General features: G+C 43.8%; 1 protein-coding gene across 4 annotated transcripts in view; it reads left to right on the top strand.

Annotated features, from left to right (window-relative positions):
• SIL1 (SIL1 nucleotide exchange factor) overlaps positions 1-25784 on the top strand; it is a 349165-nt gene that overhangs the window by 150516 nt on the left and 172865 nt on the right. For 3 of the 4 annotated variants that reach the window (XM_066343118.1, XM_066343120.1, XM_066343117.1), the window contains exons 2-3: positions 17326-17438; positions 25337-25472. In XM_066343118.1, the coding sequence (XP_066199215.1) occupies positions 17334-17438; positions 25337-25472 (241 nt within the window). In that variant the 5' untranslated portion in view covers positions 17326-17333. The remainder of the gene's footprint in view (positions 1-17325; positions 17439-25336; positions 25473-25784) is intronic. The other variant, XM_066343119.1, reaches the window with a different exon arrangement.

Genomic DNA, 25784 nt, shown 5'->3' with positions numbered 1-25784 from the left:
GGCTGCGGGAGGGGAAGAGAGAGACAGAGAGGAAGGAGAGGGGGAGGGGTGGAGAAGCAGATGGGCGCTTCTCCTGTGTGCCCTGGCCGGGAATCGAACCCGGGACTTCTACACGCCAGGCTGACGCTCTAACACTGAGCCAACCGGCCAGGGCCTTAGGCCTATCTTTTTGTCTTCAACAGGTATGAAGTTACTAGGGCCTTCCTGGATCCAGTGATAAGTTCTGTGCCTAAAGGCATTGAACTCGGGTTATTCTATGTAGATGGATATCGAGTGCCGGCTCTGTCTTCTGGATCTTTAGCAGTCTAAATCGAGATTGAGTTTTAAGTTTTGTTCCAGCATTCAGATTCTTTGAGGACTGTGTCAGAGTAGGATAGATCTGGAGAGGGCCAGGCTAGGTTTGCCTTTTTTGGGGGGTATTTTTTCGAAGTGAGAAGCGGGGTGGGCGGAGGGCAGACAGACAGACTTCCACATGCGCCTGACCGGGATCCACCCAGCATGCCCTCCACAGGGCGATGCTTGGCCCCTCTGGGGCCTTGCTCTGCTGCAATCTGGAGCCATTCTAGCGCCTGAGGCAGAGGCCATGGAGCCATCCTCAGTGCCCAGGCAATCTGCTCCAGTGGAGCCTTGGCTGCGGGAGGGGAAGAGAGAGACAGAGAGGAAGGAGAGGGGGAGGGGTGGAGAAGCAGATGGGCGCTTCTCCTGTGTGCCCTGGCCAGGAATTGAACCTGGGACTTCCACACGCTGGGCCGACGCTCTACCTCTGAGCCAACTGGCCAGGGCCTAGGTTCACTTTTATTCAATAACTTTGCATGCCATTTGTTTTCTTTTATTTATTTATTTATGTTTTAATAATTTTATTTTTTTAATGGGGCAACAACAATAAATCAGGATATATATATTCAAAGATAACAAGTCCAGGTTATCTTGTCATTCAATTATGTTGCATACCCATCACCCAAAGTCAGATTGTCCTCTGTCACCTTCTATCTAGTTTTCTTTGTGCCCCTCCCCCTCCCCTTTTCCCTCTCCCTCTCCCCCCTCCCCCCATAACCACCACACTCTTATCAATGTCTCTTAGTTTCACTTTTATGTCCCACCTACGTATGGAATAATGCAGTTTCTGTTTTTTTCTGATTTACTTTTTTCACTTCGTATAATGTTATCAAGATCCCTCCATTTTGCTGTAAATGATCTGATGTCATCATTTCTTATGGCTGAGTAGTATTCCATAGTGTATATATGCCACATCTTTTTTATCCAGTCATCTATTGACAGGCATTTTGGTTGTTTCCATGTCCTGGCCACTGTGAACAATGCTGCAATGAGCATGTGGCTGCATGTGTCTTTACGTATCAATGTTTCTGAGTTTTTGGGGTATATACCCAGTAGAGGGATTGCTGGGTCATAAGGTAGTTCTATTTTCAGTTTTTTAAGGAACCACCATACTTTCTTCCATAATGGTTGTACTACTTTACATTCCCACCAACAGTGTATGAGGGTTCCTTTTTCTCTACAGCCTCTCCAACATTTGCTATTACCTGTTTTGTTAATAATAGCTAATCTGACAGGTGTGAGGTGGTATCTCATTGCAGTTTTGATTTGCATTTCTCTAATAACTAAGGAAGATGAGGATCTTTTCATATATCTGTTGGCCATTTGTATTTCTTCCTGGGAGAAGTGTCTGTTCATGTCCTCTTCCCATTTTTTTTATTGGATTGTTTGTTTGTTTGTTGTTGAGTTTTATGAGTTCTTTGTATATTTTGGATATTAGCCACTTATCTGAGCAGTTGTTTGAAAATATCATTTCTCATTTAGTTGGCTGTCTGTTTATTTTGTTATCAGTTTCTCTTGCTGAGCAAAAACTTCTTAGTCTGATGCAGTCCCATTCATTAGTTTTTGCCTTCACTTGCCTTTGGAGTCAAATACATAAAATGCTCTTTAAAACCCAGGCCCAAGAGTTTAGTACCTATGTCTTCTTCTATGTACTTGTTTCAGGTCTTATGTTTAGATCTTTGATCCATTTTGAGTTAATTTTAGTACAGGGGGCCAAACTGTAGTCCAGTTTCATTCTTTTGCATGTGGCTTTCCAGTTTTCCCAGCACCATTTATTGAAGAGGCTTTCTTTTCTCCATTGTGTGTTGTTGGCCCCTTTATCAAAAATTATTTGACTATATATATGTGGCTTTATTTCTGGGTTTTCTATTCTGTTCCATTGGTCTGAGTGTCTATTTTCCTGCCAATACCATGCTGTTTTGATTGTCGTCGCCGTATAATATAGTTTGAAGTCAGGTATTGTAATGCCCCAGCTTCATTCTTTTTCTTTAGGATTGCTTTGGCTATTCGGGTTTTTGGTTTTTTTTTTGTATTTTTCTGAAGCTGGAAACGGGGAGAGACAGACAGACAGACTCCCGCATGCGCCCGACCGGGATCCACCCGGCACGCCCACCAGGGGCTATGCTCTGCCCACCAGGGGGCGATGCTCTGCCCCTCCAGGGCGTCGCTCTGTTGCGACCAGAGCCACTCTAGCGCCTGGGGCAGAGGCCAAGGAGCCATCCCCAGTGCCCGGGCCATCTTTGCTCCAATGGAGCATCGCTGTGGGAGGGGAAGAGAGAGACAGAGAGGAAGGAGAGGGGGAGGGGTGGAGAAGCAAATGGGCGCTTCTCCTATTTGCCCTGGCTGGAAATCGAACCCGGGACTTATGCACGCCAGGCCGACGCTCTACCACTGAGCCAACCTGCCAGGGCCTATTCGGGGTTTTTTATAGTTCCATATAAATCTGATGATTTTTTGCTCCATTTCTTTAAAAAATGTCATTGGAATTTTGATTGGAATTGCATTAAATTTGTATATTGCTTTGGGTAATATGGCCATCTTGATTATATTTATTCTTCCTAACCAAGAACAAGGAATATTCTTCCATCTCATTATATCTTTTTCGATTTCCCTTAACAATGGTTTATAGTTTTCATTATATAAGTCCTTTACGTTCTTTGTTATGTTTATTCCTAAGTATTTTATTTTTTTTGTTGCAATCGTGAAGGGGATTATTCTTTTGAGTTCCTTCTGAAATGTTTCATTGTTGGCATCTAGAAAGGCTATTGACTTCTGTATGTTAATTTTGTATCCTGCCACCTTACTGTATTGGCTTATTGTTTCTAGTAGTCTTTTTGTGGATTCTTTGGGGTTTTCGATGTATAGGATCATATCATCTGCAAAAAGTGATACCTCTACTTCTTTTCCAATATGGATGCCTTTTATTTCTTTGTCTTGTCTGATTGCTCTGGCTAGAACCTCTAGTACCACATTAAATAAGAGTGGAGAGAGTGGACAACCCTGTCTTGTTCCTGATTTAAGGGGGAAAGCCTTCAGTTTTGTGCCATTTAATATGATGTTAGCTGATGGTTTATCATATATGGCCTTTATCATGTTGAGATATTTTCCTTCTATACCCATTTTGTTGAGAGTCTTAAACATAAAATTGTGTTGTATTTTATCGAAAACCTTTTCTGCGTCTATTGATAAAATCATGTGGTTTTTGTTCTTTGTTTTGTTGATATGGTGTATTACGTTAACCGTTTTACGTATGTTGAACCATCCTTGAGATTCTGGGATAAATCCCACTTGATCATGATGTATTATCTTTTTAATATGTTGTTGTATTCGATTTGCTAGTATTTTGTTTAGTATTTTAGCATCTGTATTCATTAGAGATATTGGTCTGTAGTTTTCTTTTTTTGTGCAGTCCTTGCCTGGTTTTGGTATGAGGGTTATGTTGGCCTCATAAAATGTGTTTGGAAGTATTGCTTCTTCTTCAATTTTTTGGAAGACTTTGAGTAGAATAGGAACCAGGTCTTCTTTGAATGTTTGATAAAATTCGCTGGTATAGCCGTCAGGGCCTGGACTTTTATTTTGGGGGAGGTTTTTAATGTTTTTTTTCTATTTCTTCTCTACTAATAGGTCTGTTTAGGCTTTCTGCTTCTTCTTGACTCAGTCTAGGAAGGTTGTATTGTTCTAGAAATTTATCCATTTCTTCTAGGTTGTTGAATTTAGTGACATAAAGTTTTTCATAGTATTCTACAATAATTCTTTGTATATCTACGGTGTCCGTGGTGATTTCTCCTCTTTCATTTTGGATTTTGTTTATATGAGTTCTTTCTCTTTTTTCCTTGGTAAGTCTTGCCAAGGGTTTGTCAGTTTTGTTGATCTTTTCAAAGAACCAGCTCCTTGTTCTATTAATTTTTTCTATAGTTTTTCTGTTCTCTATTTTATTTATTTCTGCTCTGATTTTTATTATCTCCTTTCTTCGGCTGGTTTTGGGTTGTCTTTGTTCTTCTTTTTCTAGTTCCTTAAGGTGTGAAGTTAAGCGGTTCACTTGGGCTCTCTCTTGTTTGTTCATATATGCCTGAAGTGATATGAACTTCCCTCTTATCACTGCTTTTGCTGCATCCCATAGATTCTGATATGTCGTATTGTCATTTTCATTTGTCTGTATATATCTTTTGATCTCTGCACTTATTTCTTCTTTGACCCATTCATTTTTTAAAAGTATGTTGTTTAGTTTCCACATTTTCGTGGGATTTTTTTCCTCTTTTTTTGCAGTTGAATTCTAGTTTCAAGGCTTTATGATCAGAAAATATGCTTGGTACAACTTCGATTTTTCTGAATTTGCTGATGTTGTTTTTGTGGCCCAACTTATGGTCAGTTCTTGAGAATGATCCATGTACACTGGAGAAAAATGTATACTCAGTCACTTTGGGATGAAATGTCCTGTAGATGTCTATCATATCCAGGTGCTCTAGTGTTTTGTTTAAGGCCACTATATCTTTGTTGATTCTCTGTTTGGATGACCGATCTAGAGCCGTCAGCAGTGTATTGAGGTCTCCAAGTATGATTGTATTTCTGTCAGTTTTTTTTTTAAGGTCAATAAGTAGCTGTCTTATATATTTTGGTGCTCCTTGGTTGGTGCATATATATTAAGAATTGTTATGTCTTCTTGATTCAGTGTCCCCTTAGCCATTATGAAATGGCCATTTTTGTCTCTGAGTACTTTTGCTGTCTTGTATTCAGCATTATCAGATATGAGTATAGCTATGCCGGCTTTTTTTTGGATGTTATTTGCTTGGAGTATTGTTTTCCAGCCTTTCACTTTGAATTTGTTTTTATCCTTGTTACTTACATGAGTTTCTTGTAGGCAGCATACAGTTGGATTTTCTTTTCTAATCCATTCTGCTACTCTGTACCTTTTTATTGGTGAGTTTAATCCGTTTACATTTAGTGTAAGTATTGACACTTGTGAGTTCCCTATTGCCATTTTATATATTGCTTTCTGTTAGTTTTGTGTCTTGTTTGATCCTTCTCTTTCATTTTTCTATCTTTTATTTTTATTTGGTTGTATTCCATACATCTTTCCTCTGTTGCTATCTTTTTTAAATCATGTGCTTCTGTGATGGTTTTTTCAATGGTGGTTACCTTTAAGTAATGAAAAGGGTTCCTACCCTGTTCATTGTAGTGCCCTATTTTGTGAGTACTTTTGCACTCCATCGTCCTTTGCTACTGTTAATCTCCATCCTCTCCCTCCCCCTTTCTTTTTGTTGTTGTCACAGTTTAAATTTGGTTTTATTGTGTTCTTCTTGGAGCTTTTACTTGTGGCTTTGTTTTTTTTGTTGTTCTTTGTATCTGATTGGAGAACCCCCTTCAGTAATTCCTGGAGTGGGGGTTTTCTGATGATAAATTCCCTCATCTTTTCTGTATCTGTGAATGTTTTTATTTCTCCTTCATATTTGAAGGATAGCTTTGATGGGTATAGTATTTGTGGCTGAAAGTTCCTCTCTATCAGGAGTTTAAATATTGGGGTCCACTCTCTTCTAGCTTGTAGAGTTTCTGTTGAGAAATTAGATGATAATCTAATGGGCCTTCCTTTATATGTTGTATTCTTCTTTTCCCTGGCTGCCTTGAGAATTTTTTCTTTGCCGTTGGTTTGTGCCAATTTCATTATGATGTGCCTTGGAGTAGGTTTGTTGGGGTTAAGAAAACTCAGAGTTCTGTTTGCTTCTTGAATTTGAGGCTTTAGTTCTTTCCACAGGCTTGGGAAGTTCTCATCTATTATTTTTTTGAGGATGTTTTCCATTCCATTTTCTCTCTCTTTTCCCTCTGATATACCTATTATTCTTATGTTATTCTTTTTGATGGAGTCAGATAATTCCTGTAGGGCTATCTCATTTTTTTTTTAATTTTTGAGTCTCTTTCTTCTGTTGTGCCTCAAGTTGCTTGTCTTCTATTTCACTAATCCTACCTTCTATCTGGCCTGTTCTATTAGCTAAGCTTGTTACCTCGTTTTTCAGTTTGTGAATTGAGTTTTTCATCTCTGTTTGATTTGTTTTTATAGTTTCAATTTCCTTGGAAATATATTCTTTATGTTCATTGAGTTGTTTTCTGAGCTCCCTGAATTGCCTTTCTGTGTTTTCTTGTATATCTCGGAGTATTTTTAGGATTTCTATTTTAAATTCTCTGTCGTTTAACTCCAAAGTTTTCAATATATTAAATTTTTTCTCCATAGATTTTTCATCTATCTGTGTTACCTCTCTTTTGTATCCATGATACTCAATTTTCTCTTCCTTAATGGCATCTGAGGGTGGTTTTGTTGATAGTATTAATGAGATTTAATAAAGAATAAAAAGTTAAAAAAATAAAAAATCGAAGTTTTTTTTAAAAAAATTAATAATGAAATAAAGAAAAATAAAATAAAATAAAAATTTAAGAAAAGGAAATTATTTCCCCCCTCCTTTTTTCCTCTCCTCTCCTCTCCCCTCTTTCTTGAAAGAATCTTGTGGTGAACTGTGAATTATATTGTACTAAATAGAACAAACAATTCCTGTAATGGAGGGCCTGAATTGGGGAGAAGTAGTAAAGAGGCAAAAAAAGGGGGATATGGACCCACAAAAAGCAAATAAGGAAAAAATTTGGGTCAAGAATAAAATGATTTGCTTTTAGGTGTTGGTTGACTAAGAGTTATGATGAGAGGAATAAGAGGGAAACAGGAAAATGGGGGACAAATTAAAAAATTACTATTGTATTTAGTGGAACAAGAACTAGATAAAATGGAGAGCCAGGGATGGGAGCACTGCTAGTGAGTTAAAAAGGTGAAGTAAAAAAACCCCAAAATGCCACAAACATAAGTTTGAGTCCCAGATAAGATAATTTTTTCGTTATTGAGGTTTGAATGAGAGGAGATGTAAAGGAGAAAGGAAGAAACTAATATAGAGGTAGAAAAGAAAGAGAGAGAGAAAAAAAGAGGGAACCACTAAAAGAAGAAAAAAGAAAAAAGAGGAGAGAGAGAGAGAGAGAGAGAGTGTTAAGGGTTTTGGAGTGCAACCCTCATAGAGAGAAAGGAAGAGGAAAGAAAAGATAATGGGAGATGTAACACTTATGGGTAGTGTATTTCAAGGAGAGGAGAGAGTAAGACCGGCAGAGAGTTAAATGATCAAATTGGAGGAGGAAAAAAAAAAATCAAGAATGAAGATAAGAGAAACAAACAAATATAATAAAATGGGATAGGTTATAAAGTCTGCGGATTATTCTTGATTTTGAGAGGTTATCTTCTTGCTTTTTCTTTTCTCTTCCTCTTCCTGGTCGGTGACTCTGTACCCCGGGTTCTGCCCCTTTTGCACGCTCAGGTAGAGGTTTGCAGTTGATAAGTCTCTATGGTGATGTCATGTATTGTGCTTCAGTCTCGTTGGCAGTCGAGGCTCATTAGCATTTATAGGCTCCGCCAGTGAGAGAGTCCATGTTCCTGGAGCCTCTCTCCTCAATTAGTAGCCTGATAATCCAGCTATGGGGTTGCTGCTGCCTCTGCCTGGATAGTAAGAGGCTCAAAGAGCTGGCAACTCCCCACTCTATTCCCACTCAGCACAGGGCTCTGGGTAAGGCTCAGTCAGTCAGAGCTGCTAGCATAATCAGGCGGGGCTTCTGCCCACTCAAAGACCTCTGGCTTTGCCACTCTGTCCAGTAACATGGGCGGGTGCCCACTCCCGGGGCGCTTGGATGAAACTCTCGCTCACTATCTGCACGTGCAGACCAGGATATCAGGCCGGCAGTCTCACACTCTGAGTGAAACCCCTGCCCGCACGGAAAAAGTTCCAGCGTTGGAATTGGCTCTTGCTCCCTCCCCGTGCATGGCTTTTTCAGGGCGCTGGGGCAGCCTGAAGATTCCGCTTTTGGCCCACACAAAGGCCCCTGACTCTGCCCCTCTGTGGGATAACACGGGCGTGCACTGCCGAGGCACTCGGAGGAATCTCTTGCTCACTATCTGTGTGCGCAGACCAGGATATCAGGTCGGCCGCCTCACCCTCTGAGGAAACCCCCGCCCGCACGGAAAAGTTCGAGCGTTGGAATTGGCTCTCGCTCCCTCCCCATGCGCGGCTTTTTCAGGGCGCTGGGGCGGCCCACACAAAGGCCTCTGACTCGGCCTCTCTGTGGGATAACACAGGTGCCCACTCCTGGGGCTTTCAAAGGAATCTCTCGCCCACTATCTGCGCGGGCCGACCAGGAGATCGGGGTGAATGGCTGTCCCACTTGTCTTTTTTGTCTGGGTTTGGCGCGAGTGTTAGCTTGTATTGCTTGGGTTGCCACAGGCACAGTTTTTCCTCTGCTTGGATCTCCGTGCCACAGCCTGGTTCAGCCGTTTTTGCCACGGCCTGGATCTATTCACCCCCTTTGCCCGCCTTAGTTTCTATACTCTCAGTTCCCAGTGAAAGCAGCCCTATTTAGGTTAGTGAGGAAGGCGGAGCATTTCTTACTCCCTATTTCCTTTGGGGTTTGATTATATATTTAGCCAATTTTTCGTTCGACCATACATTCGGGTGTATTGCGAAACATCTGGAGGCTCCAGGGATAGGTTTTTCTGTTTCTGGTTGAAGATCTTGTTGAGTTTGGGGGGAGATTTATCGGTATCACTTCCTACCGTGCCATTACTCTGACATCCCACTTGTTTTCTTTTAGATGGAGTAGGTAGGGAGATGAGAAGCATCAATTTGTTGTTGTGGCACTTAAGTTGTTCATTGTTTCTGTATATGCCTTGACTAGGGAGGGGGGCTCCAGCTGACCCGGTGACCCCTTGCTCAAGTCAGGTCAAGTCAGAGACCTTGGGCTTCAAGCCAGTAACCTTTGGGCTCAAGCCAGCAACCATGGGATCATGTCGATGATCCCATGCTCAAGTTGGTGAGCCTGTGCTCAAGCTAAATGAGCCCGCATCAAGCCAGTAACCTTGGGGTTTTGAAACTGGGACCTCAGTGTCCCAGGTTGACACTCTATCCACTGCACCACTACTGGTCAGGCTCTTTGTGAGCCTTCTGTCCTCCAGTAGCCTCCTCTAATTACTTTCCTTTTTGGGTGCCTTGGGTTTGTTGAGAGCAGTCCCTGTTTGCTTGGCCTGAGTCATGACTAATATTTGGGCAGATATTGTTCCTATTAAATAAATGGTCCCTGGATTAAGGATAGTCTGAGTCCACCTTTCCACCTGGTTTAGGGGCTAAATGGGTTAGAAGCCATGAAACCAGTATTTTTTTTTTCTGTTCAAAGACTTTTTCACTTAATTGCTGTCTGCTTCCTGACTTTTAGTTTTGTTTAAGTCTTAGAAGGGAAAAGCCTGTCTGCCTGACTACTCCAAAGTTATTTCTCTTGTCCTTCAAATTATTCGTTAAAAATTTATTTTTTCCCTAAGCCTTTGCACATTGTTTTCTCTTGTCAGGCTGTCCATTCAGTGTCCTCTTTGCATTGTTTCTTCAGCTTCATATTTGCTCAAATTAGTGAGCTTCTGTTTGTGTAGAGGTAGGTGACTGTGTGTTTGTGTTTGTATGAGTTGGTGCAGTGCATAAGTAGTAATGAGTGTGTGTCAATGGGCAGAGCTCATCCTATAACCTTCACTTTGTAAAGCAGAAGATTGTTTTATAGCTGTTCCTGCAGCTGGCATTACTACGTGATTGTGGCCTGAATCTCTGGACACTGGTATGCTGGGAAAAGCCCTGAGTGGGCTGGGTCAGCCTTGGGGCTCAGCAGAAAACTGACTTGGGTGTCTCTGTTTTCAGCTCTTTGTGGGGTTCCTTTTTTCCCACTTGTTTCCTTTGCCTCCTGGGAGTAGATACCAACAAAAGGCGTTGGTTCTAAAGTTTTAGGTATGAGGTCAGCTAGAGGGTGTGTAGATTCTGCAGGAAGTAGGAGCTCTGGAGAGTGGTTCCAGGGTGCCTGGCCGGGTCCTGACTGCCTTTGAGTCCAGGGAGAAGGTCATCATCCCTGCTCTAATGACGGTGTGAAAACTAGGTGTCAGGTGCTGTACCAAGCACTTTCCATGCATTGTTTTATTTAATCCTCTCTAACACTCTTTGAAATAAGAGCTCTCATTATACCCATGTTACCCATGAAAAAACTGAGGCCAAGTGAAGAGGTGTCCAAGACCACATAGCTAGGAATTGGCAGAGCCAAGAATTCGCTGTAAGTTTGTCTGACTGTAAATTCAGGTACTACACCTGCTACTGAATGTTTTTATCTCTTTGCTTCAATTTCCTTCTTATAATATGAAGGTGGGAATTCTTGCTCTTGCACTTTTTCCAAAGGAATTAGGGAAACAAATACATGGACATATACACTTGTAGGTTAAGAATGTGAGCATTTTATAAAAGGAAGTTCCAAGTGCTCCTAGGCAGGCTGCTGAAGTGACTCTGCCTGCTAAGGACACTTGTAACCTTTTCTTTTTCTCCCCGTGCTTGGGCCCTGGGACTGGAGAGTATCCGCTGTCCATAGGGATTGCCAGCAGTCCCATTCTTCCTTCCTTTGTTGGCTTCCTGCATCCTTTACTGCCCGAGAGAAGACAGAAGCTATGGGAGGATGTCCTGTTTTCATAGGGACCAGTCCCCTCCCCCAGTTCCCTCCCTGAGTGCTATATGAATTGAGTGGAGGACACGAGGCACCAAGGGATGCCACGGCTAGCCAGTCCATGGGCCGCCTTTCATTTGCGTCCCTATCATCTGCTCTGACTGCAGTAAACTGGCAATACAGATTGCCGTGCGCAGTGGTCAGCAAACTCATTAGTCAACAGAGCCAAATATCAACAGTACAATGATTGAAATTTCTTTTGAGAGCCTTTTTTTTTTTTGTATTTTTCTAAAGTTGGAAATGGGGAGGCAGTCAGCCAGACTCCAGCATGCGCCCAACCGGGATCCACCCGGCATGCCCACCAGGGGGCGATGCTCCGCCCATCTGGGGCGTCGCTCTGTTGCAACCAGAGCCATTCTAGTGCCTGAGGCAGAGGCCATGGAGCCATCCTCAGCGCCCCGGCCAACTTTGCTCCAATGTAGCCTCTGCGGGAGGGGAAGAGAGAGACAGAGAGGAAGTAGAGGGGGACGGGTGGAGAAGCAGATGGGCGCTTCCCCTGTGTGCCCTGGCCGGGAGTCGAACCCAGGACTCCTGTACACCAGGCCGACGGAGAGCCAAATTTTTTAAACTTAAACTATATAGGTAGGTACATTCCTTATTCAGGTAGCGCTCACACGAGGTCTTTTGTGGAAGAGCCACACTCAAGGGGCCAAAGAGCCGCATGTGGCTCGCAAGCTGCAGTTTGCCAACCAGGGGCCTAGATCATCCAACCTTAATTTAAGTAGAGGTACAGCCTATAAATGGCCAGTTTTAATAGAAAAATGGGCACCTCAAATACCTTATTCTTTTGTCTTAAAGCCCAAGGATACTTAAGGAAGGAGTTACTGGTGGAATATTGAAATACATTCCCCTTTCTTGGACAGAATTAATTAGGAAGAAGGATATAAATGTAAAGGTGTAGGTCTGTCCTCCATTGAGAGCCAAGGATAGGCCTTGGCTGGTTGGCTCAGTGGTAGAGCGTCCGCCCGGCGTGTGGAAGTCCCAGGTTCGATTCCCAGCCAGGGCACACAGGAGAAGCGCCCATCTGCTTCTCCACCCTTTCCCCTCTCCTTTCTCTCTGTCTCTCTCTTCCCCTCCTGCAGCCAAGGCTCCATTGGAGCAAAGTTGGCCCGAGCACTGAGGACGGCTCCATGGCCTCCGCAAAAGGCACTGGAATGGCTCTGGTTGCAATGCAGCAACACCCTAGATGGGCAGAGCATTGTCCCCTAGTGGGCATGCTGGGTGGATCCTGGTTGGGGCACATGTGGGAGTCTGTCTCTGCCTCTCCTCTTCTCACTGAGTTTTTTAAAAAAGGGACTTTTTATTGGCTTGCCAGGTGAATCTTGGTTGGGTGCATGTGGGAGTCTGTCTCTCTGCCTTCCCACTTCTCACTTCAGAAAGAAAAAAAAAAGAGAGAGAGCCAAAGATAATAGGAGGGTTTGCTCTGTAGGTGTGCAGGGGCAGATGATATGGTGAACGCAGGGTTAGCGTGTGGCAAATGGTTTTGGGAGGGCACTAAGCTCCGGCTGAGTATGCCAACCTTTGCCTCAGTGGTATACCATGACTTTGACTTTATTTATATCAGGGTCTGAGGTTTTCTTTTGCTGCTGCTGCCCTAGGTCCCTGCTTAAGGGAGTGGGCCATCCTGGCAGAACATAGCTGTGTGCTACTTCTCCTTTCCCTTTTTCCTGTTGTCCCCCACCTTCAGCATAAAGCCCAGGGAAAACAATGCCTGCTTGGTCTTCACCTGCCGCACCCCAAATAAGGATGAGACCAGGTGACATGGCTGTAGGTCAGGCTTTAAAAGGACAGAGGACACCATTATCTATGCCTGCTTGCTGCAGAATTTGCACTTGGCCTCTGGGTGCACCCGCAAAGCCTGGGAAACTGTCTCACATCCTTCTCCCAGCCTCATGTCTCCTAGGTCTTTCCCCATGCATATGCCCACTCTCCATGTTCTCTCTCTCCCTGTTTCACTTTTTCCAAAGCAATTAGGGAAACAAATACATGGACATACACACTTGTAGGTTAAGAATGTGAGCATTTTATAAAACGGAGTTCCAGGTGCTCCTAGGTAGGCTGCTGAAGTACTCCGCCTGCTAAGGACACTTGTAACCTTTTCTTTTTCTCCCCGTGCTTGGGCCCTGGGACTGGAGAGGAAAAAAAAAATGGAGGCAATAAATTGGTCAAGTGTGCAGCCCATGTAGAATTATTGGGGGGAGAAGCATTCATTTGCTATTGATCTCATTCTTAGTTTGGAAGACATGGTTCTGAGGGTGTTAATGTGTGTGCGGGAGACTGAGGTGCTGGGAGCCTGTAGGAGCTGCTATTGCTCTCTTCCCCTACTGCCCTTTCCACTCCAGGAGTGCGGAAGCTGCTGCTTGTGCATCAATTGCCTCTGGTCTCTTCTTCCTCCATCAGTTCTGGGCCTCCTCCTCCTGTTCATTTGTCTTCTTTTTTTTTTTTTAGTGAGAGGATGTGGAGTCAGAGATGGACTCCTGCATGTGCCCCAAGCAGGATCCACCCAGCAAGCCCACTGGAGGGCGATGCTCTGCCCATCTGGGGCCCTTGCTCTGTTGCAACTGGAGCCATATTTTAGCACCTGAGGCAGAGGCCATGGAGCCATCCTCAGCGCCTGGGACCAACTTGCTCCAATGGAGCCTTGGCTGCAGGGGGCGGGGGGAGGAGAGAGAGAGGGAGGGGTAGGTAAACTGATGGGCACTTCTCCTGTGTTCCTGACTAGGAATTGAACCTGGGACATCCACATGCCTGGCCAACGCTGTACCACTGAGCAAACCAGCCAGGGCCTCATTTGTCTTCTTTGCCCTTGACTTGGTTCTCATTTGTCCCTTCCTCCTCCTCATTTTCCCTAGAGCTGATTCCTGTGTTTATTCCTGTCAGGAGGGAGCATCTAACTTTGTATATGCATATACTCATGAACAGTCTCATGTAGGGGGAAGGGAATCTAGCTTTTGGAGTAATCTTTGTCTCTCTTATTGTATGTTGTCCTCATAATGCTGTGAGTCCCCCACTTCCATTTTTTATTCCCTTTTTCTCCACAGCCAGGGCTGCAGGGGTAGAAAAGGTATCTTGGGACCCATCTCCCTTTCCAGTCTTCCCACTCCTGATGTGGCAGCCTCTGCCCTTCATTCATTCTCATCCAGCCCCCTCACACCCGGGCATGGCCAGGCACCTGTCCAGAACCTAGTTCCATGCTGTGAACTCCCTGTCTTTCAGTATGATTGGTGCCCTAGGGAGTCAGGTTGCTAAGGGAAGCTCATGTGGCACTCAGCTGGTCCATTTTGTCGACAAAAAAGAGGGGAGAAGCTGGCAGAAAGCAAAGACTTTTGCTTCTGGGTAAGTGTAGCAGCTATTTATAGCACCCGAGCCTTTGCTTTTCCAGTTGGCTGTACTTTTTTAGCACAGTTCCGGTCCAGCAGGGCTGTTTTCTTTTATGGCTCCAGATGTCCTTAGGGAAAGTTCCTATCTGCCCCTGAGAAGGGGTGGGCTGGGCAAGAGGTAATAACTTCTGAGCGTGGGTGCAGGCAGTGCTTTTGATCCCATGGCAGTCACATCATAGGAGGAATTTCTTGAGATAGCAGAAATAGGAAAGAGAAAGGGTAAACACTATATCTTAAGAGATATTCCCCATAATTAACTCAGTTAAGCCTCTATTGAGTAAATTGCCTAATGAGGTATATTAGGGCTGAGTGATCAACACAAAAACCTTTTATAAGGGTCTGGTCTAATACTGACATGTGCTGAATTTTTCTAAGGCTTTTTTTTTTTTTGGTCTTTCATTTTTCTTTCTGCCTTCTCTAGATTATTTGCCAATTTGGATTACATTCTCTTGTCTGGTTTATTGACGAAAGTTTTTTCACCACTTCAAATAGAAACTCTGTACCCAATAACTCCCCTAATAACCTGTAATCTACTTTCTGTCTCCCTGAATTTGCCTATTCTAGGTATTTAAGTAGAATCATATAGAATCTCATTTTATGCCTAGCTTATTTCACTTGGCATAGTGTTTTCAAGGTTCATGCATTTTGAAACGGGTCAGAATTTCATTCTTTTATGGCTGAATAATATTTCATTGTATGTGTACACCACATTAAAAATATAGTCATATGTTGATGGATATTTGGGTTATTTCTACCTTTTAGCTATTGTGAATAATGCCGCTAACATTCACATGGAATTATCTGTTTGAGTCACTGTTTTCATATCTTCTGGGTATGAAATATATGAATATATTAAAATATATGAAATATATGAATATATACCTGCAAGTAGAATTGCTGGATCATATGGTTATTCAGTTTTTAGCTTTTTGAGGAACCGCCAAATTGTGTCCTGTAGCATCTGCACCATATTGTGATCCTACCAGCAATGTATGAGGGTTCCAGTTCTTCTAAGGCCTTGTTTACATTTGTTAATTTCTGGGTTTTTTTTTGTTGTTGTTGTTTAATTGTAGTAGATATAAAGTGTTATCTCATTGTGTGGCTTTGATTTGCATTTCCTTAGTGATTAATGAGGCGATAATCTTTTATATTCCTGTTGGCATCTGTGTATCTTTTTTGAAGAAAGTCCTTTGCCCATTTTTAATTTGGGTTGCTTGTCTTTTTGTTGTTGAGCTTTTGGAGTTATTTGTATATTCTAGATATTAAATTCTTATCAGATACGTGATTTGCAAATATTTTCTCCCATTTTGTGGGTTGTCGTTTTCATTCTCTTGCTATTGTCCTTTGACACACAAAAGTTTTTTAATTTTGATGGAGTACAATATATCCACTTTTTCTTTAATCACCTGTGCTTTTTGGGTCATATTTAAAAAACTGTTTCCAAATCTAAGGTTATTAAGATTTATCTTATATTTTCTTCTCTGAGAGTTTTAGCCTTATTTACTTAAGAAAAAAAATTTTTTGTGCTCAGGCATGCATTTGCACGCGAACAAGAGAGAGAAAGAGAGAGAAAGAGAGAGAGAAAGGAAGGGCAAGAGATGAGAAGCATCAACCCGCTAGTTGCAGCACTTTAGTTATTCACTGATTGCTTCTCATATGTGTCTTGAAGGGGGCGGGGGCTCCAGCCAAGCCAGTGACCTTGGGCTAGAGACACTGACCTTGGGTTTCAAGCCAGTGACCTTTGGGCTCAAGCCAGCGACCATGGGATCATGTTGATGATCCCACACTCAAGTTGGAGACCCCATGCTCAATCTGGTGAGCCCATGCTTAAACTGATGAGCCTGTACTTGAGCCAGCAACCTCCAGATTTCGAATCTGGTACCTCAGTGTCCTAGGTTGATGTTCTATCCACTGCTGTACCACCAGTCAGGCTAAAAGTTTTAGCTTTTAAATTTAGGTTTGTGATCTACTTTGAGTTACTTTTTTGTATATGGTGTAAGGGAAGGGCCCATTTTACTTGTTTGCATGTGGTTAACAGTTCCAGAATGGTTTGTTGAAGAGACTGTCCTTTCTGTATTGAATGTTCTTGGCACTCTTGTTGAAAATAATTGACCGTATTTGCGATTATTTCTGGGCTTTGAATTCTGTTTTATTGGTTTATATGTCTGTTCTTATGCCAGTACTGCACTGTTTTCATTACTGTAGCTTTGTAGCTAGTTTTGAAATCAGAAAGTGTGGGTCTTCCAACTTTGATTTTTTGATTTTTCAATATTTTTAAAGGCTATTCTTTGTCCCTTGAAATTCCATATATATTTTAGGATCGTTTTCTCGATTTCTTTAAAAAATAGTCATTGGGATTTTGATAGGGATTGCATTGATTCTACATATTGCTTCGGTAGTATTGTCATCCTAACAATATTAACTCTCCCATCCATGGACATGGGATATACTCTCATCCTTGTATCATTTTAATTTTAACAGCTACTAGGGCCTGCACTTTGATTTGTTTGGCTTTTTGAAAAGTGATGTGAAAGGCTTTGTGCTTGAGAATATTGAACTTTACTGGTTTAGGGGATGCTGGTGACATCTGTGTTCAGTTATAACTGCGGTTATGGTTTAGAAGTAAATGGTTATAAAGCTTATGCAGATCTGGGCTCATGTCTCTCCATATACAAATCAATTGATTAGTTTCCTTTTCTCCTTACCATAGCCAATACCACCCCTTGTACAACCAGGTAAGTTGATAATGAGGAAGGAAGGGACGGGGTTGTTATAATTCATGCAGCACTCCTGGTGGCTCAGTTCCAATAAAGGCATGTCTCCCTTGGGTGGCTGGACTCCTTATGGGAGATGAAGGCTTTATTTACATTGATTTACCCTTGTGGTAGAAGACCTACCTCTATCTGGAAAATAATCTGACATTCATTGAACAAGTGATATCATGGGAATCATAATGCTGGTGGATCAGGCACAAGTTTCCTGTTGACCTTCTGTTTCCTGTGTTTACATTCCTCAGGTCTCCCTATGACTCCCAAGGGCCTGCCTATATGTAGGATGGCTCCTCTGGGCATGCTGCTTGGGCTGCTAATAGCCTCCTGCTTCACCTTTTGCTTCAGTCATCAGAACACAGTAAGTATCTTGTCACAAATAAAGGGATCCCTGTTGGGTCCAGAAAAGCTTCCAAGCCACTAGAGTTGCTTTGGGAGTGGGGTGAGGTTTTACTTTTCTTACAGGAACATGGCCAGTGCTGGGTCACTAAGTCTGGATTTCTTCCTCTCTATCCCTGAGTCCTCTGACCTCTGTTTAAAGTTCATGGTAGTTTCTTTTTGGGGAAAGTATGATGATGATAATGATATAATAATATATATATACATATATATATACACACATATATATGTATATATATATATTTTTTTTTTTAGTGAGTAAGAGAGAGACAGTGAGACAAAGAGGGACAGATAGGGACAGACAGATCACAAGAGAGATAGATGAGAAGCATCAATTCTTTATAGTGTCACTTTAGTTGTTCATTGATTGCTTTCTCACATATAACTTTACCAGAGGACTACAGCTGAGCCAGCAACCCCTTGCTCAAGGCAGTGACCTTGGGCTTTAAGCCAGCAACTTTTGGGTTCAAGCCAGTGACTGTGGGGTCATGTCTTTGATCCCACGCTCAAGCCAGCGACCCCTCACTCAAGCTGGTGAGCCTGCGCTCAAGCCAGTAACCTTGGGGCTTCAAACCTGGGTCCTCTGCATCCCAGATCGACGCTCTATCCACTGTGCCACCACGTGGTCTGGCAATATAAAAATTTTAATAAGAAGATGCTTATCAGGACCTGGCCGGTTGGCTCAGCGGTAGAGCGTCGGCCTAGCGTGCGGAGGACCCGGGTTCGATTCCCGGCCAGGGCACACAGGAGAAGCGCCCATTTGCTTCTCCACCCCTCCGCCACGCTTTCCTCTCTGTCTCTCTCTTCCCCTCCCGCAGCCAAGGCTCCATTGGAGCAAAGATGGCCCGGGTGCTGGGGATGGCTCTGTGGCCTCTGCCTCAGGCGCTAGAGTGGCTCTGGTCGCAACATGGCAACGCCCAGGATGGGCAGAGCATCGCCCCCTGGTGGGCAGAGCCTCGCCCCTGGTGGGCGTGCCGGGTGGATCCCGGTCGGGCGCATGCGGGAGTCTGTCTGACTGTCTCTCCCTGTTTCCAGCTTCAGAAAAATGAAAAAAAAAGAAAAAGAAGATGCTTATCATGTACCAAACACTGTGATTAAGTGCTTTATATCTATTCTCATTTAACCCCCCTAACAACTACGATTATTATCCTCATTTTGAGAAGGAGGAGTCTAAGGCTAAGGGACTTGAAGTAACTAGGCCAAAATCTTACAGCCAGTTTGTGGCAAAGCTAGGAAGGTCAGGATTCTCCTTAAGAGCTGGGTGCCTGTGTGGTGAGCACCCAGTATGACTGTTTCTTCCTCTACTTCTCTATTCCTTGTGCTTTTTCTCAAGTCTGTCTGTATCTCTGTGTCCTCTTTCCCTCTGTCCTTTTCTCCCTGTTTTTCCCAGGCTCCTATTAACCTAGACTTCATTGCTTAGGGTTCTGTCATTGCCATGGGCAGGACCAAAATGCCTCAAGAAGGTCCTGAGCTTGGCCTGGCTGCGGCATATTATAAGGTTCCTGGCTCAGTTTCCCCTGGCCTGCCTCAGCTCTCAGTGCCCTCTCTTTCCCCTCCCTTGAGAGGCTTTGACTGTCAGTTCTGACAGTTTCACCCTCCCCGAGCCACCTTTCCCGACCCTGGGGGCTCCCACTAAATGTTGGGTAAAGTGCTGGAGGCTTTGGGGCAGAAGGGCCTTGAAGTGCAAATGACGATTGAGATGAATTTAGTAACAATCCAGCTCAGCTGAGGTTCCCCTCTGGCTCATGGCAAGCTTCCATCTTCTCTCTGAACTCATTTGTTTTGTCTCTGCATTTCTCCCCACTTTGTGGAGCAGGAGAGAACTAACAGTTAGGAGTCACGAATCCTTTTGAGGTTTTAATGGTTTCTGACTAAGATCTTATTGGTACTGTTTTTTTGGCTTCCTCTTCAAGGACAATGAGAGTGAGATCCCATTGGCTCCAGAGGGTGGGACTGGCCATAGCATGACAGTTGGGGCTGTCTTTGGCATGGCCTGACCCAGAAAAGCACCGAAGCTGCCCTCCCTGCCCTCAACCTGTGGCTCATGAGGATCTGGGTGCTCCCTTTCATGGGCTTTAGCAGATGCACAATTAACAAAAGCATGCTGATGAATTTACTTAAGGACTGTGTGTTAGTAAGTCCCTTTTGGATAATAGTCTAACCAAATAGATGAGATTTCAGAGCCATAATTATTCTGGCCCATTTATATTAGCTCTGTTGAGTCTAGTCTCGGAAAAATGTTAATACTGACTTTCATCAACAGGAGCTGCTTTTGTCCTTATGTCTGTTCCTAGCTGTATCCATTTGTCATAATCTTTCATCATGTGCTAAGTACAAGTAGGAGTTGAAGCATCTTTTCTCTCATACCAGAAAAATTGCTGCCCTGATGGCATTTAAATCCTAATTATGCAGCCAGCCACCTTTACAACAGTGAAAGTGGCTGGTGGGGGAGGTGGGGGCAGTCATGATAATTTCTTCAGAGCCTGGAGTCCAGGCAGGTGCCCCTGGAGACCTCGAATTGTCCTTTCCAGGGCACTTGTGAAGGTTAATAACCATGCAGGAAAGGTTGGCTGTGTGTATCAGAGTATGATCTGGAGCCAGCCTCCTTTCCTGGCTCTTGCTGTGGAACCTCCGTGGGGTACCACATCTTAGGAGCAGTGTGGAGGTTAAAGTGATACTGTTGTGTGGTGTACTGGTCCCTTCAAAAAGGTGGTGAGTAATGAGGGAGGGAGTGGAACCCAGTGGAAGGAGCACAGACCCTTGGTAAACTCCCTTTTGCCACCTACTTTGGCTCTTTGACCACTTCTAAGCTTTGTTTCCTTATCTATAAAACAGGGTTGGTACTTCCCTCTTAATATTTTAGTGTAGATCAAATGTGATTATATGTCTAAAGCACCTAGCATTGGAACTGTTACAATAAGGTCAATGGATGGTCAATAAATGCCATCTGTTATTTTTAACAAGGGGGTGGCTGCTTCTAGGGTTTAATTTAGGGCTCAGACACATTCCTGACACAAAATGTTGCCCCGGCAGTCTGTCTCTGTCACAGCGTCTCGTCTATCAGCCTATCATTAGAGATTCATTTATTCTCTTGGATCTTGAAGTCTTTGATCTTTAAGAATCTCTTATTCAGATATAAGCGCAAGGAAGTGTGACATGGTAAGCTGTTGTCAGCTAACACCTTAGCTGGGATTTTTTGCCAGTTAGTTGAGAGGAAATTGGTATTTGGAGTGATGGTGGCAGGGAGAAGAGAGGGCTGAAGATTTAGCATGGAAGGGAACCCTGAGAAGTCAGCTGAGAGGCACCAGAGCATGGGATTGACTTTGGAGCTGACCTAGGGCTGTCTGGCTTCTCTTACCTCTTGGTCTTTCTTTCCTGTTTAGGACACTGCCCAGGCAGAAAGAGGGTATAGTCTTCCTTGTTCTTTCTTTGGGACTGGAGTTTCTCACCTGGTCCATGAGAACCTTTCTTTGGGAAGGGGGCTTTGCTGATTTGCTGTGGTAATTGCATTGCCCGCTTCATTTCCTCCGTATCCAGAGCACAACCATTAGGGCATATAACTAAGAAAGAAACACAGAAGTGAGTCAGAAATCATGTATGGACTTTGGAGCCAGGCAGGCCTAGACTTAAATCTCTGCTCTGCTTTACCCTGCCATGTGATTTTGCACAGGCCTCATATTCATCCTTATCTGTAGAATGTGTATGAAAGTATGTGCTTCACAGATGAAACTTGGATGCGTTGTTAGGCATGGAGGGCACTTCAGCTCAGTGTTGGGCATATGATAAGGGCTCAGTAAATGGTAGCTGCTATTATCATACAACCTCAACCTCATGATGTTGCTTTTCCTCAAAACCTCTTAAGGAATTTCTCTTTTGAACTGACTGTTTAATGGTATGTTCAAATGACTGAATCTCCTTCAGTGCTTGCCAGATGTGATCTTGGCAGACAGTCTAAAGTCACTGTAAGCCAGATTTGGTGAACAGGATGAGCTGATCAGATGGGAACCCTAGTTTTGTATCACCCCCACTAAAAGCTGAGGTGTGCTCTGAAATAATGATAGATTGTGCGTGTGTGTATGTGTGTGTGGGTGTGTAGCTGTGGCTTAAAATCTGGTTCAAAAGATAGGAAGAGGATGCTCAAAAAACATTTTGAGCAGTGACAGGATTGTTGCAAAAGTGTTTGGCTTTTCTAGGGCTTGAAGTATGTGGCTCAGCAGTTCATCCTTCTCCTTTTAATCCTTCTCTGATAACCTTATTAATACAATCTAGAAAAAAAAGGCTTTCCCAGCCCTTACTCAACAGAATGAACACTAGCCCTGCCTAGATTTTGAAGGGCTTTTGCGATATTCTCGTCATCTCCATTCTCCTTGCCTTTTTCTGTTCTCTTGATGATGAGAATTTGGTTGCTTGCTTTTAGCCACAACTACCAGGAGTTACCTGGCTAGTAGATACACTAAAGCAAAAGTTGTAATTTAAAGCTTATAGATGTTTAGTTTGGCTCTCTTAGTAGTCTAAAAATAAGAAAATTTTACATAAACATCTGGTTTCCTGTTTTCAAGTTGAATGCCTTCATGCAGCTGAGTAGCAGCTGCATTCTTCAGTCAAGGCAGGAGGCCTCCAGTTTTGACAGTCCCACTACTCCCTGTGCTCTACACCTGGCCCACCACACTTACTTACATCCATCCCAGTCTGACCCTAGGAGGCATTTGACCCACACATCACTAAGGTAAATTTTATTAACGTTCTCCTAGTCCCAGTGTATGGTGCTTCAGGCAGAGGCTAACCAGCATGTCTGGGCCCTGAGTACACAGGCTCTGGCTACTTAATGGACAAGGTAGTCATTGTTCTGGAATGTGTGACTAATACTTAGCTTCCAGCAGACTCAGCCAATGTGGGCTTGCCTCAGTCCAAAACATCAAAGACATACCTGCCTCTGTGTGTGTGTGTATGGGGGGGCGTTCCTTCCTTCCTTTGTTCTGTGATTACAAACTAAGCCCTGTGCTAGGCATGGGGATACAGTGGTGAAAGAGAGTGACATAGATCCTGCCCTCAGAAACCTGGCTGGTGGAAATTTGATGTCCATGCCCTCAGAATGTAGGGTGCCTCCTGCCAGTCTGTCTGCTCCTAGGTCTCACAGCACACTTCTGTTCCTAGTTTTCTTTTGAGCTCAGACTTCAAGTTGAAGGGGTAGGAGGGGTTTGTGGCTGCCCAGGTGACCACAACCCAAACCTGACCTGCCTAAACGATGACATACTGTGTAGTCTCTCTTGAATATCATAGCATGACTTGTCCAACCTGGAACCTATGACTGCCTTTACAAGTAATAAGAGTAACAGCTACTGTGGACGCAAGGCTAATGGTTTATAAGCAGTACCTCATCTGATGTATAAGTTAGATGTTATTATCTCCACTTTACAAACATGGAAACTGATGCTTAGAAAGTTAAGTAACTTTCCTGGAGTCACAGACACTGGGATTTGAATTTTAGATTATCTGATACAGAGCCTGACCTGTGGTGGTACAGTGGATAGAGGGTCAACCCAGAACACTGAGGTTGCTGGTTCGAAACCCTGGGCTCTGTCAAGGCACATACAAGAAGCAATCAATGCATAACTAAAGTGAAGCAAGTACATGTTGATTCTCCTCACTCTCTGTCTCTCCTTCTCCCTCTCCTCTCTCCTCTCTCCCCTCTCTCCTCTCTCTTTCCCTGGATCTCTCTAAAAACAAATAAAAATTAAAAAGAAAAAGATTATCTGATATAGAGCCCTGAGTTTTTAACTATTATGCCATAGTCAGCGCCTCTCATTACTTATGATGTGATTTGAAAGCCTCTTCTTGGCCAAGATAGTTTCCTTACTGGTTCTTAACAAGATCTGAAATCCTGCCATCTGAATTTTATGCCTTTATTTCTTGTTAAAATGTAAAATCCTTGGAGGGGTTTTACATTGTTATCACTAACACCTTAACATCTTAACCTTTCCTCTGACAGCTAATTAAAGATCAGACCTGAGGGACCCAGGTAGGCAGGGATAGTATCTGGATCTGGGGCACTGCTTGAAAGAGACACATGGTTACTTCCCATGCAGGGTTAGCATTGTTGAGAACCAAATCAGATCTGTGTACAGTCCCTAGCACAGCTCTGGGCTCATAGGAGGAATCCATGAAATACACTTACTATTATTAGTGGAAGAATTGGGAGGTGGAAGAAAAGTGATTATGGGGGGAAAAGGAGTGCTGAAATAACAGTCCTGTGTGCTAGTGTGGGTTTCTCCTTGCCCTCCCGAATGTAATTTCCCAGAGCTGTGGAACTCTGTAGTTCCACTTTTTTGAGGCCTTACTGCTTTTTATGCAAGAACAGGTTTAAGAATGGGACAGGAAGGCTGGGAAGGAGCAAAATGAATAATACAGTACCTTGTGTTTATCTTGCATCTCTGTCTCCTGAGCTCAAAGGGCTCTACAGCCCTGGCCGGTTGGCTCAGCGGTAGAGCGTCGGCCTAGCGTGCGGAGGACCCGGGTTCGATTCCCGGCCAGGGCACACAGGAGAAGCGCCCATTTGCTTCTCCACCCCTCCGCCGCACTTTCCTCTCTGTCTCTCCCTTCCCCTCCCGCAGCCAAGGCTCCATTGGAGCAAAGATGGCCCGGGCGCTGGGGATGGCTCTGTGGCCTCTGCCCCAGGCGCTAGAGTGGCTCTGGTCGCAATATGGCGACGCCCAGGATGGGCAGAGCATCGCCCCCTGGTGGGCAGAGCGTCGCCCCATGGTGGGCGTGCCGGGTGGATCCCGGTCGGGCGCATGCGGGAGTCTGTCTGACTGTCTCTCCCCGTTTCCAGCTTCAGAAAAATGAAAAAAAAAAAAAAAAAAAAAAAAAAAAGGGCTCTACTGACACCATCTCATTAATCCTCAATGCTCTCTCTCCATGGGGTGAAAGGTTTTAGGAAGGGGTTTCCAACCTGGGCTTCTTTCTTCCTCAGCCAAGCTGGACTCCCTGCTTCCCACTTGGGGCACTGCTTGAAAGAGACACGTGGTTACTTCCCATGCAGGGTTAGCATTGTTGGGAACCAAATCAGATCTGTGTACAGTCCCTAGCACAGCTTTAGGCTCATAGGAGGAATCCATGAAATACACTTACTATTATTAGAGGAAGAATTGGGAGGTGGAAGAAAAGTGATTACACACATGGGTTGGAATGTCCCAAGTGATCATTTATGCCCCATAGGCACCCTGAAAAATTGTCAGATCCTTACTGTGCCTGCTAGGCTGTTTAGGAATCAATTGGGCCTTAGCTGCCAGCTTTTGTACATCTGGGTGGTCATTTGAGGCGTTATCTCCCATTCATATGTGTGCTTTTCCTTTTATAAATATATATATTTAGCCCTGGCCAGATAGCTTGGTTGAACATTGTCTTGATATACCAAGGTTGCAGGTTTGATCCCCAGTCAGGGCACACACAAGAACAGATGGATGTTTTTGTCTCTTTCCCTTCCGCTTCTTGCTAAAAATCAATAAATTTTAAAAATATTTTTTAATTGTAAGTAATAGATACGAGTTTTAAATATTAAACAGTGTATAATAATAGCAAGGCCATTACTATCTTTTTTTGTTTTCTTAACCCCCTTGGAGAGATTATGGAACTTTCTGGACCTTTTCCTTATACAGAAGTGCTATTATATATACACGATATGTGCTGTGTTCATTTAACCATATATTACATTGGTTCTGAGGCTATCTGGTGCAAGGTCCAAATATGGCTGGGAAAGGGAGGAGGAGCATACAGGGCAGAGGGTACCACCCCAGGCCATTTTCTTTCTGCTTGCCTTGTGCTTAGCTGTGCTTGGTCATGCTCTATGTGTTTTCTTCTCAGAAGGAGTTTGCGCTGACCAACCCAGACAAGAGCACCACCAAAGAAACAGAGAGAATGGAAACCACAGAAGAGGAGCTGGACCCTGAGATCCTGGAGGTGTTTCACCCAAGCCATGAGTGGCAGGCCCTTCGACCAGGTACCAAGCCTACCCCTGTCCCCATGAATCACACTTTGATTCAAATTGCATATGTCCTTTGTCCCCACAGGGCTCCTTTAAAGCAGCAGCCACTCTTTGATCCACTGGAGGGGAACAGTGTGGTCCATCAGAGGGTGGCTACTGCTGCAGGTCTCAGGGACCTTCATTTTCCAGCAGAACAGAGATTTCAACCTCTGAGTGCCCTGGAAGGAAGGCAGGTGGTGGGTGGCCAAGCTTTCTGAGCAAGTGATTGAAAACTTTCTTTCCTTGCACTTCTGAAGCACAGGAGAGGCAGTGACATGTGCCTCGCTC

Source organism: Saccopteryx leptura, chromosome 6 (genome assembly GCF_036850995.1).
Source record: "Saccopteryx leptura isolate mSacLep1 chromosome 6, mSacLep1_pri_phased_curated, whole genome shotgun sequence".
NCBI classification, from domain to species: Eukaryota; Metazoa; Chordata; class Mammalia; order Chiroptera; family Emballonuridae; genus Saccopteryx; species Saccopteryx leptura.
The sequence above is the reverse complement of the archived record's forward strand: the minus strand, read 5'-3'. Positions and strand labels throughout refer to the sequence as shown.